Source organism: Quercus robur, chromosome 9, assembly GCF_932294415.1.
Source record: "Quercus robur chromosome 9, dhQueRobu3.1, whole genome shotgun sequence".
NCBI classification, from domain to species: Eukaryota; Viridiplantae; Streptophyta; class Magnoliopsida; order Fagales; family Fagaceae; genus Quercus; species Quercus robur.
In genome coordinates, this window is record NC_065542.1 from 50,349,566 (window position 1) to 50,371,476 (window position 21,911).

The 21,911-nt window shown below is 38.7% G+C and overlaps 1 protein-coding gene across 2 annotated transcripts; it reads right to left on the reverse strand.

The window, feature by feature from the left end:
• Window positions 1-14,746: 14,746 nt before the first annotated feature.
• On the reverse strand, window positions 14,747-20,701 carry LOC126698915 (G-type lectin S-receptor-like serine/threonine-protein kinase RKS1). 2 transcript variants are annotated; one of them, XM_050396425.1, is made up of 7 exons: window positions 19,377-20,701; window positions 17,914-18,042; window positions 16,388-16,587; window positions 15,972-16,182; window positions 15,581-15,818; window positions 15,192-15,342; window positions 14,747-15,114 (listed from the first exon to the last, which is right to left on the reverse strand). In XM_050396425.1, exons 1-7 carry the CDS (start codon window positions 20,641-20,643, stop codon window positions 14,812-14,814), a joined length of 2,499 nt encoding a protein of 832 aa, XP_050252382.1. In that variant the 5' UTR covers window positions 20,644-20,701; the 3' UTR covers window positions 14,747-14,811. The 2 variants fall into 2 exon arrangements, with proteins under 2 accessions (XP_050252382.1, XP_050252383.1); XM_050396426.1 differs by lacking the exons at window positions 15,581-15,818; window positions 16,388-16,587; window positions 17,914-18,042; window positions 19,377-20,701 and having other exon boundaries at window positions 15,972-16,111.
• Between the last annotated feature and the right edge of the window lie 1,210 nt (window positions 20,702-21,911).

Genomic DNA, 21,911 nt, shown 5'->3' on the forward strand with positions numbered 1-21,911 from the left:
GGATTCTAAGCATGCCTTAGAACAGATTTCCTCCATCATCTCGGCGGAGGATTATGAGAATTTAGGCAACCACTCGACGGAGGCCATGGGGGAGACGAGCCTGTTTGCAATTACACAGGTAAGATAGTCCGTCTACTACTCAAATACAACTTAAATCATCTGTCGAAAGTTTGTTTTATAACTGTGTTGTTATTTTTCAGGCAATGGTCATGATGAAGGGGCTGATGGGACGGTGCCTCAGCCAAGAGACGGCCTTGGATCGTGTACGGGCCAAGGCGGAGAAGACGGAGGAAGAACTCCTCCAACTGCGAAACTGGAGACCCAAAATAGAGAAAAAACTTGAGCTGTCGGAGAAGGCAAGGAAGAGCCTTGAACAGATGACGGAGGAGGCAAAGAAGGCTCTAGAGAGCAAGGACAAAGAGATAGCCGAGCTGAAAAATGAAGTCCGTCAGGCTAAGGACGTGGCGGTTCGTGAATACCGTGACTCCGACGCCCTAATCACTGAGCTGGGCGATTCTTTCCATCAGGGCTTCATGGATGCCCTCCGTCAAGTCAAGCAAGTTTATCCAGACGTGGACCCCTCCAAGTTCAAAGTTGAAGACCCGATTCAGTCATCCGTCGTGCCTGTTGCCTCCGAGGATACAGATGACCTCTTCGATGTCGACGACACCGTTATTGACAGGGCGTCTGCACCAGCAAAAGTTGACCAAGCTGAGCCTGACACGGAGACGGTTCCACAGCCCGTCGATAATGCGGACAAGGCTCAGTAGAAGGATTTTTTTTTTTTTTTTTTTTTTTTTTTTCTTTTTGGAACAATTCTCATCCGTTGTTGATGATGTGTAAACATTGCCTTTTAATGGCCTATTTTGTTAAATGAATACGTGCACTTCATTTTATATGTTTTGAATTTTGCCGTTGCTTGATCTGTTTATATCCGTTCATGTATAGGTATGTTTTTGATCTTAAAAATTTATTCTTTGCAAAACCTGTGGAATGTTCCGTCCACCTTGTGGATATTACTTTATTGTCTAAAATGATCGGTCCGTCTTGTTTGCTTCATCTTATTTCCGTCCACGTCGTGGACGATCCGTCCAACCTGTGAACTTTAAGTGGTAATTTTGTGGACTAAGTTATCCCCATTTAGTATAGTCCGTCCACCTTGTGGTGATCGTCCATGTAGGATGATCCGTCCATCTTGTGGACTTAAGGTGGACTTGAAGTGGTCGTCCATGCAGGATGATCCGTCCATCTTGTGGACATAAAGTGATCGTCCTTGCAGGACGGTCCGTCCATCTTGTGGACTTATATTTTGTCCGTCCATATTGTGAACTTAGGGTTATCTTCCCTGTAGGACGATCCGTCCATCTTGTGGACTTCTATTGTGTCCGTCCATCTAGTGGGCTTATATTTTGCGTCCGTCCATCCTGTGGACTTAGGGTTATCTTCCCTGTAGGACGATCCGTCCATCTTGTGGACTTCTATTGTGTCCGTCCATCTAGTGGGCTTATATTTTGCGTCCGTCCATCCTGTGGACTTAAGGTTATCATCCCTGTAGGATGATCCGTCCACCTTGCGGACTTAGGGTGATCGTCCCTGTAGGACGATCCGTCCATCTTGTGGACTTCATATTGTATCCGTCCATCTTGTGGACTTAAGGTTATCATCCCTGTAGGATGATCCGTCCACCTTGTGGACTTAGGGTGATCGTCCCTGTAGGACGATCCGTCCATCTTGTGGACTTCATATTGTATCCGTCCATCTTGTGGACTTAAGGTTATCATCCCTGTAGGATGATCCGTCCACCTTGCGGACTTCATTTTGTTTCCGTTAACTTTGTGGACAATTGCAATGACATACATTCAAGTAGAAGATCAAAATTGCATCTGATTATAGAAATGCGTAAAGGAAAAGTGCCTGCCCCCTTGGGCTTAAAAAAGGCACGACAATATTGTAGCAAAAATAGTTAAACAGTTAAAAGAAAAGTTAATAATGCCAAAAAGTCTTAAAAGAAAAACTGGTTGTCGTGTCACTATTACTGGTAGTATTTCCTCAAGTGCTCGGCATTCCACGGATGCGGTAGCTTTTCTCCGTCTATTGTCTCCAGGTGGTATGTTCCTTTCCTTTTCCACGACGTAACTCTGTAAGGTCTTTCCCAGTTGGGGCCGAGTTTTCCCTGTGTAGGGTCTCTAGTTGCACCTATGACCCTCCTGAGTACGAGGTCTCCTACTTGGAAGCTTCTTTGTCGGACCCGGGAGTTGAAATGTCTGGACATGCGATCCTGGTATCTAGCGATCCTCTGCTCTGCTGCCGACCTGACCTCATCTATAAGGTCCAGCTGTAGCCTCATGGATTCGTCATTCCTGCCCTCGTCGTGGTTGTGAACCCTGTAGCTTGTGAGCCCAACTTCTGCTGGGATGACTGCCTCGCTCCCGTATGTCAGTCGAAATGGTGTCTCTCCTGTCGGAGTCCTCGCCGTTGTCCTATATGCCCACAGTATGCTCGGCAATTCTTCTGGCCATATGCCCTTTGCCCCCTCGAGCCGAGTCTTGATAATCTTTAGCAGGGATCGGTTTGTGACCTCAACCTGACCGTTAGCCTGAGGATGGGCGGGTGATGAGTAGTGGTTTTTTATTCCTAGCTGTGTGCAGAAATCCCGGAAGTGGCCGTTGTCGAACTGCCTCCCGTTATCTGAGACAAGGACTCTAGGAATACCGAACCTACATACTATGCTCCGCCAAACAAAACTTCTAATGTTCTTTTCTGTAATGGTGGCCAAAGCTTCCGCTTCTACCCATTTTGTGAAGTAGTTAATACCCACTACCAAGAACTTTAGCTGCTTTATCGCCGTTGGGAAAGGTCCCATGATGTCCAATCCCCACTGAGCGAATGGCCACGGAGCCGTTACAGGGGTTAACTCTTCAGCTGGCTGTCTGATAAAATTGCTGAACCTCTAGCATCTGTCGCATCTTTTAACGTAGGACTCAGCATCCTTCTGCATGGTCGGCCAGTAATACCCAGCTCGTAGCAGTTTGTGCACTAACGACCGCGATCCAGAATGGTTCCCGCATATCCCTTCGTGTACTTCCCTCATCACGTAGTCGGCCTCTTCAACCCCGAGACATCTTAGGTAAGGACGGGAGAAACCTCTCTTGTAAAGAATGTCTTTTATCAAGACGAACCTTGCCGCTCAGACTTTTAGCTTTCTCGCTGCCTCCTTCTCTTCTGGTAATATCCCGTCCTTTAAGTATGAAGTTATCTGCGTAGTCCAGTTTCTTTCGGAGCGTATCTCCTGCATGTTGTCGGGGTCTATTAGCGGAAAGATTTGAACAAAGGGAAGTACATTACCCGGTGTCATCATATGTTCTGCTGAAGCGGCTTTGGCTAGCCGATCGGCGAGCTCATTGTCTCCCCTGGGGATCTGGACGAACATTGCTTTTAGCCCGTCGACTCTCGCCCTTACTTGATCAAGATATCTCTTCAACCTTTCCCCTTTGCATTCATAATCTCCGTTTACTTGATTGGTCACAACTTGAGAGTCGCAATGCACGACCACACTTTCAGCTCCGGCAGCTTTGGCTAGGTCGAGTCCTGCTGCCACCGCTTCGTATTCTGCTTCATTGTTGGTAATGGGGAAGTCGAGACGGACCATACATTCAATCTTGTCTCCTTCAGGTGACAGCAATACTATGCCGGCTCCTCCAACTCGCTTATTGGATGATCCGTCGGTGTAGATGTTCCACTGGGGGGGTTCTTCTGCCCCCTTGTTTGCTTCATGCGTAAACTCTGCTATGAAGTCGGCTACAGCTTGTCCTTTAATGGCCACACGTGGACGGTACTTGATGTCGAACTCACTCAATTCTATTGCCCACATCGTCAGTCGACCTGCGGCTTCAGGATTACTGAGTGCCCTTCGCAAGGGCTTGTCGGTCATTACGTTCACGGTATGGGCTTGAAAGTAGGGCTTGAGCTTGCGAGCCGCCGTGACCAACACAAAAGCGAGTTTCTCCATAGGTTGGTATCTTTCCTCGGCACCGCGGAGCGCCCGGCTGGCGTAGTACACGGGCTTCTGTGCCCTGTCCTCCTCTCTGATTAAGGCAGTGCTGACGGCCACCTTGGAGACAGCCAAATAGAGGAAGAGTTCTTCACCTGGTTGCGAGGGGCTCAGTAGAGGTGGTAAAGATAGATAGGTTTTTAACTCCTCGAAGGCTCGCTGGCACTCGTCCGTCCACTCGAATGACTTTTTTAATGTTCGAAAGAAGGGTAAACATTTGTCCGTCGCTCTCGACATGAATCTATTCAATGCCGCTACCTTGCCGTTAAGGCTCTGTACTTCCTTCACGTTTCTCGGGGGGGCCATCTCCATTATGGCTCGGATTTTGTCCGGGTTAGCTTCAATCCCCCTTTGAGATACCATGAATCCTAGGAATTTGCCCGCCGTTACACCGAATGCGCACTTTCCCGGATTGAGTTTCATGTTGTAGGATCGAAGTGTGCCGAATGTTTCCTTGAGATCTTCCAAGTGGTCTTCCTCCTTCCGGCTCTTCACCAGCATGTCGTCGACATAGACTTGGACATTCCTCCCGATTTGCTGTGCGAACATCTTGTTCATTAGTCTCTGGTATGTTGCCCCTGCATTCTTCAGACCGAATGGCATTACTTTGTAACAGAAGAGTCCTTGACTGGTTACAAACGAAGTCTTCTCCTGATCGTCCTCGTGCATGCGGATCTGGTTATAACCCGAGAAAGCATCCATGAAGCTTAGCAATTGGTGTTGAGCCGTCGAGTTTACTAGGATGTCGACCCTTGGAAGGGGATAGCTATCTTTGGGGCATGCTTTGTTAAGATCGGTGAAGTCCACGCACATCCGCCATTTGCCATTCGTTTTCTTCACCATTACCACATTCGCCAGCCAATCGGGGTAGTAGACTTCCCTGATGAAGCTTGCCTCTTGGAGTTTGCGGACTTCTTCCGCTATTGCTTGGTCTCGTTCCGGGGCGAATACTCTTTTCTTTTGTCGGACGGGTGGAAACGAGGGCAACACATTCAACTTATGTACCATGACCGAGGGATCGATTCCTGGCATATCGTCATGGCTCCAGGCGAACACATCCTTATTGCTCCTCAAGAAAGCTACGAGCTCTTGACGGATTGCGGGTTTGGCAAGCGTTCCGATCCTGGTGGTTCGGTCTGGATTGGAACTGTCGAGAGTTATCTCCTCTAGCTTCTTTGTAGGTTCTGCCGTCGTTCGGTGTTCTTCTATGTTCAAGGCCTGGATCTGGTCTTCCACCTCCATCATAGCTACGTAGCATTCTCGTGCGGCAATTTGACTTCCGCGTAGCTCTCCTACCCCATACTCCGTTGGGAACTTGATCATCAGGTGGTAAGTTGATGTTGCCGCCTTCCACGAGTTCAGCGTGGGTCGTCCAATAATAGCATTGTAGGCTGACGAGCAATTGACCACTAAGAATGTTACGTCCTTGGTGATTTGTTGGGGGTAATCTCCTACTGTTACTGATAACGTGACTGCGCCCAAAGGGAATATCCTACTCCCTCCGAAACCAACGAGCGGGGCGTTTGTCGGTATTAGCTGCTCCCTGTCAATCCTCATTTGTTGGAACGCCGGATAATACAAGATGTCGGCCGAACTACCGTTGTCGACCAACACTCGGTGGATATTGTAGTCGCCTGCCCGCAAGGTGACGACGAGGGCATCGTCGTGTGGGTGGTGTAGGCGTCTTGCATCCTCTTCCGAGAACCCGATAATGGGGCCTTCCCTTCTTGCCATCTTTGGCACTGTACCCGCCAACTGGACATTCTGTACCATCCGAAGGTATGTTTTGTGAGCCTTTTTCGACGATTCGGCCGCGGCTGTTCCTCCAATTATCATCCTTATTTCCCCTAATGGGGGCCTTGGTCGCTCGTTTTCTCGACGGGGGTGTTGTTCTTGTGGGTGTTGCTCCGTTCTCTCCTTGCTGACGAATTTCTTCAGCTTCCCTTGTCGGATAAGGGCTTCGATTTGCTGCTTCAAGTCGTAGCAATCGGCCGTGTCGTGACCATGGTCACGATGGAAGCGGCAATATTTGTCTCTGGACCTTTTGTTGGGATCACTCTTCAGCTTTCCCGGAAACGTCAGGGATCCTTCGTCCTTAATCTGCATTAGGACTTGGTCTATCGGAGCAGTCAGCGGGGTGAAACTTGTGAACCTTGCGCCCATATGTTTTGGACGTCTCTCCTCCCTTCGGTCTCCCATCCTTCCTTTCTTACGCCCCTGGTCCTGTCGGGGATCCTCTTGTCTGTCTCTTTTCTTGGGTCTATCTTCTCGGGCTAATAGGGCGTCTTCAGCGTTCATATACTTGGTGGCCCTGTAAAGCACCTCCGACATGGTCTTTGGGTCGTTTTTGTATAGGGAAAACAAAAACTTACCCCCCTTCAGCCCGTTCGTGAACGCTGCCACTAGTATCTTGTCATCGGCTTCGTCGATCGAGAGCGCTTCTTTATTGAAGCGTGATATGTAGGCCCGTAACGTCTCCTCCTCTCTCTGTTTGATGTTCATTAAACAAGCCGTGGATTTCTTATACCGATGTCCTCCGATGAAGTGCGTAGTGAATTGAGCGCTCAGCTCCTTGAAGGTGCCGATGGAGTTTGGTGTTAGCCGGCTGAACCAAATCCTTGCTGCGCCCTTCAGGGTTGTAGGGAATGCCCTACACATAATTGCGTCTGCCACTCCCTGAAGGTGCATCAGGGTCTTGAAGGTCTCTAGGTGATCGAGAGGGTCCTTGATTCCGTCATAACTGTCCATACTCGGCATGCGGAACTTACTCGGCAGGGGGAAGGAATTGACGGACGCCGTAAATGGCGAGTCAGTCCGGTTGACAAGGTCGTCAAGATCACTGGACACTCGCCCCTTGAGAGCGTTCATCAGTACTTCCATCTGTTCCTTCATCGCCTGCATCTCCGCGATGATGGGTTGTGGAGCTGTATCCGTCACTGAAGGGACGCTAGCGTCCCGTCGCACTTGTTTGCTCGGGGCGTTACTCTCCTGTGGTCCGTCATTATTCCTCCTTTCCGCACTGTTCCCTTCTTGATCTTCTCCTTGGCTGTTCACCGCCGCACTCTTTTGATTCAGCTGCTCTACCAGGTCGTGGTTTTGTTTGGTGAGGCGCTCCACGGCTGCGGCGAGCGTCTTGACCTGTCTCTCAAGGGCAGTCGTAGGGGCTTCTTCTTGGACGTCATTTGTGGTTGCCATCGAGCGTGTGAGTACCATGTAACTCTTTTGTCTAGGAAGCGATAATGTTACTCCGATATTCCCACAGACGGCGCCAACTGATGACGTCTAAAATTGTCACCAATGGGTCACACCGTACTCACGACTCGAATCGAACCTGCACGACGAAGCAATCGAAAGAATCCTTCAGAGAGCACCGGTGTGGTGCCGGCCAAAGGTTCTCCGACGGTCAAGTTAGAATTCTTCTGTTTTACTTAGAGCGTTAGAGAGGGTCAATTAAAGCGTACCTCGATCTCTGAGGGTGGCAGGCCTTTTATAGTGATAAAGGGTTGACTTTTCTCCTTGGTTTCCAAACCTTTTCAATGTGGGACTCTCATACAAATTTCCTTGAGCGTAGTGAGTCAAGATTTCCGTTTTCGGATTATAGGGCTTTTCTAGGAGATGGAGATTTTGGATCATGGGCCCTTACTGTGCCTGTCAGCGATGGGCCTTCAAAGCGCGTGGGATAGTCCTTGCACAGGACCAACAGTCCCAACCTGTCAGGCACGTTCAGGTAGGCCCGTCATTCCCATCAGGCAGGGCCGTCAGGTAGGGCCGTCAGGCCCGTTCAGGTGGGCCCGTCAGGCATGCCTTATTTCTTACCGTCTTCAAACATAAAACCCTAAACGTTTTAATGAACTAGGGCTGAGTTGGAATTCTGCAGAAAAATGCATTCTGCCTGATTTTTGATTGATAGAGCCTAAGTTTCGATCGATCGAGCCAGGCCGAAATGTACTAACAATTCTGCATCAACTCGAATCCAACTTTACATAAAAGACACAACATTGAACAAGTCTAAACAAGACTAAACAACCTGTTTTGATCATGGTTTGCCAATAATATACATTAGAGTTCTAAATACATTAGTTCCTAAGTTTTTAGAACCTAATAAACTCCCCTTTTGGCAATCCGTGACAAAACACAACTAAAAGCTCAAAGTTTACAAAGAAAAGCCCTTTACAAAAAAATGTTCATTATAACAAATCCAATCCTAACTACTATCCATCAGTTGCAAGTGTAGACAGCAGCTCAATTGAATCAACGTGTATATTTCCTAAAACACTTAAATAAAACGCATAAACGCATGTGTGACAGAAAAACAAAAACAGTAAATCAACAAATATGCAAACTAACTCTCCCCCTAAGTTAGATACATAAAAAACAATGTTAACTCCCCCTAAACAGAACATTCTTGTATTTTCCACACATATTCCCACATTTCATCTAAATCTCCCCCTTTTTTGTCATGAATTGATAAAGATAACTTAAACAAAGAGTAACAAAGGTCAAGAGAAAATAGACAATCAAGGGAACACAAAACAATTCAACTCTATAGAAAATAGAGACAACTCTCCCTATGAAGAGCAACAACTCCCCCTATGAACAACAAAGGGTAAAAATAAACTTCTCCTCCTATAAAAATAGGAAAAACAAAACAAGCTTTGGGAAAAACTATTTTGGGGAAAATATAGGAGGTAGGGATATATAAAAAACACACAAACCTAACTTAAAAAAATAAAGTTAAGTATACACATGAAAAAAAATATTCTCTCTTTCAATAAATGCAAACATGACACTCTGTGACCCATAAACAGTTGCATGAGTAGAGAAAATATTTGCACATTGATCATCCATCATATCTCTTAAGAAAAATATTTTCTACAGTTCACACACAAAAAATAACATATACTAAAATGTACAAAGGACTCAAAAATTAATTAATCAATTTGTAAATCATGTTGAGCACCCAATTTAGCAAAGTGTATGCATGTTATGTGTGAAACAATGAGAGATATAACTGCAAAATTGCAAGATGGATACAAAAAATCAGTGCAATGCATGCGAATCCTAAACATAAATGATGCATGAAAAAAAATTTGGTCAAATACTTAAAAACTGAAATTTTTCAGTTTCGATCGATTGAGCATTGATCGAATGCCAATCGAGTCAAGTAGATTCAAACCAAAAAATTTTATTGCAATTTCGATCGGTCAAGAAACAGCTTCAATCGATCGAAAATCTGGAAAAGTGGAATTTTGAAAAACAGAGCAAGTTAATGTAGAAACTTCTCAAAGCACATTATTTTATGAATAAAATGCATGAGTATGAGATGAAAAGTTTTTTAAAAACACTTGAGTTCAACCCAGATCTTCCAAAAACAATTTTTTCAATCAAATTGTCCTCGAAAACTCAAACAATAAGTACATTTTGCATCAAAATCAAGGAACTTTTAATCTTGGATGGCCATAACAAGATCACACACAATATAATATACCAAGTTTAACAAAGAGTAACTTGTGTAATGTGTGCAACTAGCAAAAGTTTGAGATACATGTGAGGTGATATGTGAATAGCAATTAATCACAATTTCTACAAAATTCATCACATAGAATTTGAAAGAGACTATCACCTAAAGAGTTACATCATATAACTCTCACATCTCCTAGAAAACAAGCTTGCAATCATGTAAGTTTCTTGATTTGCCTCATAATATACACACCAATTTTATTTGAGCAGAAACTTATTAATAATAGTCAGGATAATGTACACACCAATTTTATTTGTTTGATTTAACATTAAGTCCAATAATGTACACACCAATTTTAACATTTAAACCGAGGCTACACCTTATGTTCTTTTTGTGCATGTACTACACTTTCTCGAACACAAAATCTTATGAGCACTAAAGTGTTCATGATTGGCTAGTAAACAGTGGTGAGATGGTTATTTATGCCTTTCTCAAAAGATTCAAGTCCGACAATCAAAGACATGTGACTTCAAGATCAAGACAAAGTGATCAAAAACTATAAACATCTCTCACACAACATGCACTGCAAAGCTCAAACTAGTAAAGTGCAATAAAATAAGCTCATCCAAGCTAAACAAGGTACATAAACTTGTTATGTAAAAACAATATGGCAAATTCTTGATTATAAATCCAAGATGTGAAACACAAAACACAAAAATCTTTTTGGTTTTAAAAAAATTTATGACCAAGAACAAAAAGCACACATTATGCTAAATGAACAATGCAAATGCAATGCATGACAATGCTTAACTAAGTTATAGAGGGTACACAAACAAAAAAATATCAATTTCTTAATTAACCCATGAGTACATGTACAAACTAGTACATACTCATACAAAATCAAAAATAGCTTAGCACATATATAACACATGCTATTTAAGTTTCTCCACAATGTCAAGCATATTCTAGATCAAGAGAGAGATATCATAATTCATGTAATCCTAAAAAATAAAATAAAACAATCAAAAACAGAAACAAAACATGTCCATAAATAATTGAAAGAATTAAATCAGGAACAAGTTAGCAACACTCACCTTAGAGAATCTTTTCTCACCCATCTAGCACAAGTCTTCGGCTTTGTAGGTGAAAATCCATATGAAGCAGACTGTATTTGAGGGATAACACCAATCTTCTGAGAAAGACTAAAATCCTGCAAATTCCTTTCACAAGCCAGCAAGCTTAAAATTTTCAAAATAATATGAAACAATTTATATGGACTTATGGCAGGAGAAATATCATCACATATCCTAGATTGAAACATAGAATGCTTAAATTTCAGTTTATGACAATTAGGACGAATATGACCACAGACACTACAAAAGTGGCAGGCAAGAACAAATTTAGGAACATCAGTATTCCTAGTAGGGTTTCTGATCACAGACTTTGGTTCTTGCCTCAACAAAGAACAATTTGGTCTAATATGACCAACAACACCACAAAGATGACAGGTAGGTACAAAAACAGATTTATTATGCTCTCTAACAGTAGGTTTAGACTTAGGTTTAGAAACTTCAGCGTCTACATCAGAACTTTTACCTTTATCTAACATAGCAAAATAAGTATTTTCTTTATTATTCCTCTTAAAAGGAGGGATATAAAATTTCCCAACAATATAGGTGTAACACCCACCTCACTTAAATTTAATTTTATTGCTTCTAAAGTGAAATTGATGAATTATTTAATTTATTTTGAAGGTGATATTATTTTATATTATGATATCTACAAAGAAAATAAATAAAAGATGTAATGTGAGAGTTATTTTATGGATTATTCATATTAAACTTTTAGTCTCCTTATCAATTAAGGAAAAAGATAAGAGATTTCCTATTTGGATTAGGAGTTTAAGTGTTATTGGAATTCTTTAGAGTTCTTGCCCATCTCAACAACCTTAATATGAGTTTAGTGGGAATTAAAGTCTTGGGAAGCTTATTTAAGTTTTTAGTGGGTTTTAAATTTGAGCCCAAGTGAAAACAGTTTTAACATGTAAGTAAGTTAGGGTTTTCTGCTGAAAGATAGAGAGAGAGAGACGGCAAAATTACAAGAAACAAATCCTGCATCCGTGTGGTCGTGTGGTCAGGCATACCTGTCTCTCAAACCCTCATGGAAATAACCTACGTTGCTAGAGTAGTTTAATAGATTTGCGTTAAGTCCCATATGAACTCTTTCTTATTTTTGAAAAAAAAAAATCAGTTCTCACTAAAAAGTAATTCTCTTTCTCTATCTTTTTTAATTTTATTTTTTGATTCAAACACTAAGTCTTTATACCAGTCAAATTTTATTAAAGAACCACAGGAATCAAATACAACTTACATATCCCTCTCGCGTAACAAAACTTGATATAAAGGCCTACTACAATTCACATAGAATAGAAGTCAATGCCTAGGTAAGGGGGGCCAGAAGTTCCATAACTCCATGTTGGCGATTTACAAGCCTGTTATAAGGTCTATTACATTTAGTATAGTAGCTCGATGAAAATGCCTACTCTACTACTGAACTGTTCACATGCATACTCAAGACCCTTCAAACAGATTAACTAGCAACACAGTAATGTACACAAATCTCGTGACTTAATTGGACATGTCCTTATTCCAATTCCTAACCCTCTACTACGATGACCAAAGGGATAACATCCCCATTTTGGTTAGTGATGAGGATCCTCTCCGAAGTTTCATATCTAAGACACATATACGTTTGTTGAATGTGGAAGACTTGCCTAAACTATGCTATTCTCTTCGGGAAATTGCCATGTTTGGCAAGTTTGCCCATTTTTTGGTCTAGCCGAGATCCTAGAAAACCCATGGAGCAGAAAATTGAAAGAGAAACAAGGAGGAAGATGGACTTACAGGTCGATCCGAGCAAAACAGAGTCATATAGAGCACTAAGAGCAAGAGGTGGATTTGGAAAAAGAGAGAGAGCTTGGATATTAATTATGAAGACAGATCCAAATGCAAAGACATACAAATTGATACCATTTTATTTTATATTTTATGCTTGAGAAAATGGAATATGGTTCGGTTAATCACGCCCTTTTCTTTTTAATTGGATTATTGGGGTGCTTTTATACCTGTAGGCTGACATGTTTGCCTTAATAGGTTATTTTTATACCGTAATACCCACTACCCAGGAACGTTGAGAATTTATTATTATTATTATTTTTTAGATATAATTATAATATGCTATTAATCTCGTAGTTCGAATCCTTTCTTCTTAGACGGCTATACCCTCAAGTACTTTATGCATGGGAATATACACGTTGCGAATAAGTTTTACCTAGCTACATATATTATCTTTAAAACAAAGGAACAACAAATTAAAGGTTAAGTTAATCCACTCGACTCATCAAAAATAATAATAATAATAATAATAATCCACTCTAATTAATTATTTTGTGTCACATATTTCAAGTTCGATTTAAAATAACAAATTAATTGCATTATAATAAAAGAGTTATTCGACATATGAAAACCAGTTCACCTTAGTGAAAGATACTTAAAACGAAAACTCCGGTCTTTTTAGGCTACTTTAAGTCTTAGATAAACAGCTTTGACCCTAGAACTCAGATGTATAATGACAAAGTGACTGGTAAAGAAAATTTATTGTGTGGTTTTTTTATTAGTGATTGCTTATCGCTAATAGTAGAACACTCAATCACTTTTTTTTTCTTTTCTTTTTTTAGAATGAGTCAACCACATAAGATTCAAGTAATCTTTTTTTTGTTTTAAATTAAGGGCTTAAATATGATTTAGATTTAGGTAATTTGATTAGATAGTTTTTGTTTTGGGTATATAAGTAGAGAGAATATTTGGTGCGCATTATAAAGCCATATTCTAATATGGTTTAATTTTAAATCGTCTATAAGACACATACATATACACTTGCCCACATCATGTCTTAATGTCGCACTATCGATGAGTGGAAGACAGTCAAAGAGTTGAGTATACTTTTATTTTATAGTATGAAATATGTGAATACGATACAAATTAGTTGATTTTTATGGTCCCGTTACTCTTTTGCATTTATTTTTGGTTTCATGATTTAAAAATAATAATAATCTTACCTTAAGAAGGCTACAAATATGTAGTGAAACTACTAAACTAATTTTTAATATCTCAAAATATATATGTTTCTTTACTCTAATTTAGTTTACTTTTTCTCTATAATTTATGTACAACATTATTCAACACTGTTTTACATTTAATGTCACAAAATTATCCATGTATCGCACAAGCAACTTATTAGTTATGTATAGTTTTGTTAAACCATCCGAAAAAATATTAAAATTCTCTCAATGGATCTTCTCTTTTTCTTAAAACTTTTACAAACCTATCCCCATTTCACCAATAAAATAAAATTGCAAACCTATAAGCAACAGGTTGACAAATTGAAATTGTTTAAAATTTGTAGATGTCTAACATAATAAGATTTTCTACAATTATATTCATCATTTGTGTCCTCTATGACATTAATTTGGTCCATATGATTTTTTCGGTTGGACTTCAAGGAGAGAATCACACACTCTCAATAAGGTGCCTTCACAAATATAAGTGACCACAAAAGTAGAATTGGGCCAAATTTAAGCAAAAAAGAGGAAATGATTACAACCTTTTGTCACCCATTTTTTCACACTTCTCCTTGCTATACAAGAGGATCTACCATCAAAGTTATAAACTGTTGCTCTAACTTATTTTGTAATATTGTCTTGGTTGAAGTGTTCTTTAAGTTAAAAATATTAGCCATACCCAAGCATATCAATAGACTTGGCACAATTCATAAATACAATGGTTCCGTTTTGAGTAAAACACCTCGAAATCCAAATTAAATTCCAATTTTATGCATTCAATGTTCCTCTTTTAAATCTTCATGGTTAAACTTAGTAAATTTCACACCAAAAGAAAAGATCTTTGTAACTCTGGACATCTTATTCTGAAAACCAATGAAGTTATCTCCACAGAACATATATACATAGTTAACTTTTTGTATACTAATTTCAGAAACCACTTGAAAGAAAAAGCTAAAGGAGATGGTAGTGATTTCATCACAAGTTCTGGACAATAACAGTTTGTGTAGTATTATATATTATCTTCTTTTTTGTAATAATTTTACAATGCATACATTATGTTCAATTGTTCATACAAAAAAAAAAAAAAAAAAAAAATTAGTAATGTAGAGTAGACTTAGAATAACTCGATCCTATGTTGTAATGGAATATTTGTACACTTGCATCAAATAGTTTAGGGTTTTAACGACCGTCAATTTTAGAAAACGTTATTTCATTTATAGAATTAGATGTTGCACTAGTTGATTTGTCTATACTATTGTAATTACCCTTCAACATAAATGCAGGTTGTTTCGGAGAAGGAAGAGGAGTGTCATTACCCAACATGAATACAACAGTTGACATGGTTGGCCGGTCTTTTGCATGTTCTTGCACACACAAAAGTCCAATTTGAATGCATCTTGAAACTTCATTAGCAAGGTATGTCTCATCTAGTAATGGGTCGACTATTTTCATGGAATTGTCTTCTCTCCATAGGTCCCAAACCTGAGACAAGATATTAATCATATTAGGCTCAACAATATAGGCTTAATTTTGCAGTCATTGTTTGCACATGTACTTACATGTCCAATCAAATTTGAAGAAGGGCCATCATGATGGTAAGTACTATTCCTTTTCCCAGTAATGATCTCCAGTAGCAATACCCCAAAGCTATATACATCAGACTTTACTGAAAAAAGTCCTTGCATTGCATACTCAGGTGACATATAACCACTGTCATAGCACAATGAAAAGGAAGATATTGAACCTCAACATAAAATGATCAAAGATAGCCCTTTGGGCACTAACATACATGTAAAATTTGAAGTATCACAATATGAAAGCAAATTACAAAGATATCCACAGTATTTTTTTTCTTACATAGGCCTGTAGTTTGTACTCTCCTTAGATGTAAAAATGGTAGTTAAGTAATCGGTTAAAAAAGTATATCTTTGTTTTCTAGCATACTTACTATGTTCCAACGATGCAATTTGTATTAGCTTCAATTTGGTCCCGTCCAACAATTCTAGCCATACCAAAATCTGAAATTTTTGGATTCAATGCATTGTCAAGTAGAACATTGCTGGCCTTTAAATCTCTATGGATAATTCTTAATCTTGAGTCTTGATGAAGATATAAGATCCCTCGACCAATTCCGCAAATAATCTCAAATCGTTTTTCCCAATCTAAGCATGACCTTTTTGTTTCATCTAAATGAAGAAATGAGAACTTGGATTAGATTATATTGCATTCATGCATTCTTACTTACGTATAAATCCTGCTATTTGGTACTGATATGTTTGTAATGGGAGGATCGTTTTCTAGTGATGATGGGTGAGGTTAATGTGAAAAAGAAGACATACCAAAAATGAAAAAGTCCAAACTTTTATTTGGCAAGTACTCATAGATCAACATCTTCTCTTCTTTGTGAATGCAACAACCCAAAATTCTCACAAGGTTCCTATGTTGGAGTTTAGCAATCAATGCAGATTCCATTTTGAATTGTTCTATTCCTTGTCCAGAGCATTTTGATAGTCTTTTTATTGCTATTTCCTTTCCATTTTGTAGCAAACCCTGCAATTAAAGTCCAAATATCATTTTGTCATTGTGCACAATTGTTGAAAGAAACTCAACTTGGTGAATTATTTGGGGAAACCCAATTGTACACAACAAATTCATACTCAATGAGTACCTATAAACATTCATGATGGAATTTATGATGCATAAACACACTTGAAATGAGATTATGCAAATTCTAGGACTCGTTCAATGAGACTACCTTATAAACTGGGCCAAAACCACCTTGGCCAAGCTTGTTAGCAATAGAGAAGTTATCTGTAGCTGCAATAATGGTTCTTAGATCAAATAATGGCAAATTTGAATTTCTTCTAGTTCCATCGAGGTCCCTTCTACTTGGAGAGTCTTCGAAGTATTGTAAAGTGGAGTCAGCACTATATGAATATGTGCTATGCCTCTTCTCTGTAATAAAACAAGTAATTAATAATGCTAGTAACCATATTTGTCCAATTAGGAATTCTCACACAAAAGCCTAATTTAATAAAACTGAGAAACACACTAAAATAAAAGAATGAAACATAGGAAAATAAGAGGAAAAATTGAAGTTTTCAATTTTCTATTTATCATTGACAGGAAATTCCATTTGGATAAAATGCACTTTTCTAAGAGGTAAGTGCTTATGGGTGATGAAAGTTCTTCAGGCCTGCTAATGGGGCTAGAGAAAATCTTAAGATGTCAGGGAATTGGTTGTGCCATTCATCAAGCTTTTAGTTGAAAGGGTGAAAAAATTATCCATGTGGCATGATAATTGACACCCTGAAGGTGTTTTGATCCCCAACTTTGTCCAAAAGGGGATCTATGATACTGCAATTTCTGAGTTTGCAAAAGTATCCAGTATTCTGAAAGAAATGCAGTAGCCTTGGAAACCTATCAGATCAAAAGATACTACCCTACAAGCTTATTTTCATCAATTAAAATAGCTAAGACAACTCAACGTACCGAATTTCATCTCAATATGGAAAAGTCACATGAATTTCAACCTGGAGTGAAATAAGAAACAAGATGGACACAATTGAATGATGGAAAGTGGTATGGTCTAAAGCAGCTACTTCTAAGCATTCCTTAATGCTTTGTCTTTGTCTGGCAATGAAGGATGAATTGAAATTCAGAGTATAATTAAATAAGAAATGTATGTCTTAATGAATGATAGAAATTGGTATGGTCTAAAGCAGCCTTTTCCAACAAGTCCTTCATATCTTGGCTAGCAGTGAAGGACAGGTTTCCCTCCCAAGAAAGGCTTGTAAAATGGGGTACAGTGGTGCTCATGTATGTTTTCTGTAGAAGTCAGAAGGGATTTTTGATCATGTCATCTTCGAGATCGAGTGTTCTTTCTTTTGAATTTGACATTTGGGTATGGTAGACATAAGAATGTGCAAAGGGAATGAGCTAATGCATTTATTTGTAGGCTGAAAGGCAAGAAGTTTAAGAATAGCATTTGAAAATTTTCCTTGGCTGCTTCAATATACCATCTTTGGATCCAAAGAAATGATTATGAGGATAATAACAAAATATATCCAGTTCTTTTTCATTTTTTTTTTATCAACTTTTACGCTTGAAAAATATATCAAGTTCCATTCCATTTTATTCAATTTTATTTCATGATTTACGTATTCTGCCTATTCTTTTATAAACTCTAAAACATAGTGTTGGATTAATCTTGGGAGCATTTGTTCACTAGCCTTAGAAGTATAAAAATAAGTTTAAAAAAATTACTCTAAACTTCCTTACCTTTCTTCTTCTTCATTACAAAACAATACACAACTGAGGCCATAAGAAGAAACATTACAGCAACAGAAACTCCTAGAATTGCAAGCATCCTCTTTTTCTGAGTAAGACCATTTTTCTTAGCATATTGAGCTGAGTAAAAAAATAAAAAATAAAAAATAATTCAAATGACATCATAAATTTCAGAAGTTGATTGAACATAAATATTTATTGACGCAGTTGAGTAGGGATGAAACAATGGGTTTAAGGAAAATATGCGATTTTATTATTTTTTAAAAAAAGGAGAAAATGCATTTCTCATTTTGAGGTCCAACGTATCAAAAGAACAAAACAAAAAGATAAACATGTTCTCACAACAATGTCATGTCCATATGTGATTCTCTTTTTTGAGGCCAAAAACGTGTTAAAAGAAGAAACGAAAAACAAAAATTGCAAACATATTTTTGTGACAACAATGTCAAACACCAAGAGAGTATTTCTTATTAATATAAGTAGAATCACAGTTCAAATTCTCTCTCTCTCTCTCTCTCTCTCTCTCTCTCTCTCTCTCTCTCTCTCTCTCTCTCTCCTATTATTGTAACTATATAAAAATAAAATAAAACAAGTATTACATAGTAGGACCTACTACGAGTGATGAATATAATTGTAGAAATCTTGTGTTGTTAAGGGTATACAACTCTTAAATAATTTTGACTTCTCCACACATCATTTGAGTTTTGAATTATATGAAATAGATAAGGTAGCATTGTGAAAATTTTGATATTTTTAGATAATTTAAAAAAAGCATATATAATTTCTTTCCCATATGGAATGTAATACTCATTTAGATTTGTAATATGAAATAGATCTATTTTAAATAGAGATAATCATTTTTCAATAGTATGACCTAAATCAACTTTAAGGTTAGTACCATAGGGCAAATTAGATGTTGAACTAGTATTCTGCATAAATTTCAAACTAATATAATACAATAGACCTGAACTTTGACTAATACTCTATTTGTTTTGAAGTAAAATAAATAAAAATTTTAGGTATTTAGTATGACAAATAAATATTTTCAAACAAACAAACAAAATCAATAGCTGAGTCACTAGAATTGCTGGTGTAGGAGGTCTAGTGACCAGACTGTCGTAATTGTAGCTTGAACGATGTCTTCTACAACTGGACAAAGGGTAACTACTGCCAAAGTGATGTTACCAGCCACCAGAATGGTGGCTTCGGTTATCAAACCTCTAGCAAATAACTTCAGTGACTGGATTGCCAGTATCGGTTGCCAGAGTGATGGCACTAGCTACCAAAATGTTGGCGTTAATCATCGGAGTGGTGGCTCTAACCACCGTACTACCGACGTCATCTGCCTAGCTCACCAAATCGGTGACCCAGCCACCAAATGTAGTGAGAAAAGTCACTGTGTATTTTCATAAAATGTTTTGCCAAATTTTTAAAGAAAAAAGATTTTAGAGTACCTAATACAGCCGCATCCACACGTATGTATAAATCTTGTCCTAAATCAGGAAATGTTCTTGTGTCCACCAAGTCCCCAAGCCATGTCAAGCAACCAATCCCTCCCTCACTCACATTTGCACTTGCGTAAGCCATACAAGAACAATTCCTCAAACACTTTTGCTCACACTCTTTCATACTCAAACTCATGTCCGCATGTGCTATTGAAGTATCCGGCACCTTCATATGTGCCAACTTCACGAACCCTTCCCCGTTGTTGCACATGGACACTCCTTGCTTTCCCCTCATACAATCATGAGATGACTTGGGTTCAAATCCAGGAAAGCACTTGCACTCAAAAATGACCATATTGTGTGAGTCACAATAACTATTTGGACCGCAATTCAAATACTTATCACACGGCCCTATTGGGGCGGACCAATATTCAACCCATGTTGTCTCCTGCCATAAGGACCGTTCCACAATTCCTGATTCATCCACCACCATTTTAACAATAACTTTGGTGGGTAAATTTGGAATAATACTGTACATAAAGGTGCTTTCATCTTGATTATTCACAAAGCTAACTTTGAAGTACTTTGATAAGATTCTTGGTACACCGCTCCATGTTACGCCATTCCAAAATCCCATACGCCATAATAGAGTCTGACCCATGTATAAGCTCACCTGAGGGTACCCAGTTGGAACCATTCGAAATGAATGGCTGCCAATTCCTGGGTCATCTTTGGACTTCCAAGATGTTAGGAACCGATTCAACCCAGTCCGCCGGTCCAGCCCAAGTTTCATAAGTGGAAGCAAAGTATTGGTGGGATAATCAAAACTTTGCCATGTAACATGTTGGCTGTCTTGTTGAACCAAAACAAGATTTCCTATATCTAAGAGCTTAGCCATAGAATTATTTGTGGATGAGACAGAAAAAGAAACATTGGTGGACCAAATAGGATTGGTTTGGTTTTGGGTGTGAAGTACAAGGTTTCCCTTACCATTGATGGAGAGGACTCCGGAGGTATCCTTGAGAGGAGTATCTCTATTTGCAACCCATGCAACGGTTTGTTCGGTGATTTGGTTATACCAAATTCCAACATAGCGGTAACTGGAACTACCGGGGCTAAAAAACCCAAGTGCAAAGGTTTTCTGATTTGAGTGTAGAAATTGACCATCCTTAAGGGGTTGGTCTGGTGTTATGGTGTCAAGGGAAGTGCAGATTGGGCAAACAAGAAGAAGGGAGAGAAGAAGCAATGATGTATTCCCTTTAGCAGGATTCATCATTTTTTCTAATGAAGAGTACAATAATAGGACTTGTGGTTGACTGGCTAGAATAGACTATATAGAGAGCTTTATAGCCATATAAATAAATAAATCAATTGTTCTTCTTTTATAAATAAAAGTTAAATGAGTTATTAGACATATGCAAGCTATCGTCCACTTGTCAAGGACCCACACAATTAAATCATGTTTACCTTGAAAGCCCGTTCACATTAGTGAAAGATGAGTCATGCTATGGTGACATAAAAAATGTACAATTTTGTACTATAACTCGTCACGTGATGAGTTGTAAGTGATGAGTGTGTCTCCACATGTCTCACAATCATACATTTATCAATCACAACTTGTCATGTGGCAAGTTGTGACAAAAAATTGTACATTTTTTATGTGTCGATAGTATTAATCAGGGAAAGGCTCTTGACAAAAACTTTGGTCTTCTTTGACAACTTTAATTTAAGTCGAGTACCCTACAGGCTTATTTTCATCAATTAAAATTTGCTAAGGCAATTCAATGTACTGGATTTCATCTAAATATGCAGTGTCGGATCCAGGAATTTTTCGCAGGGTGTTTCTATAAGTTCCCAGGAATTTTTCACAAGGTAGCAAAAGAATAAACAATAAACATTATAAGTTCATTTGAAATATTAATAAAATTATTAATTATTGTTGTCTAGTTGTTTTATTAATTTTTTTTTCTTTTATAATGTATTGATTAATTAAATTATTATTTATTATTTATTTGTTGTTTTCTCCAATTAATTATTGATTAATTAAATTATTGTTTATTAGTTTTACTAGCACACATTTCATGTGCATTTACTTCCCCCAATTCAAATATCCCACCTAGACCTATGTGTCATTACACTAAAAAACAATTAATATCTCACCAACACCAACACCAACACCAACACCAACACCAACACCAACGAATAAGATAAAGATAAATTCAAAAGGTCAAAAAACAAGAGCAACGTTTGAATCATTGTGAAGAAGGCTATCAGTGCCTAGGCACAACTAATCATTAGCCTTACTCTTCTCTTGATAATGATTAAGTACGAATGAGCGGTAAATTTGCATGTTCTCTTCAGAAAACTAGAATTTATTCCATTAATATATTAAATTATTATTGAGAGAAAGAGAGAGAGAGATTCACTTGCTTGATAGCCTACAATTTTTGTTATGAAGAATAAAATTAAGGCCATGCTAGTGGTAATATTGATTAAATGATAAAGTAATTTAATCAATGAATTTAATGGGCTTAATTAATATTC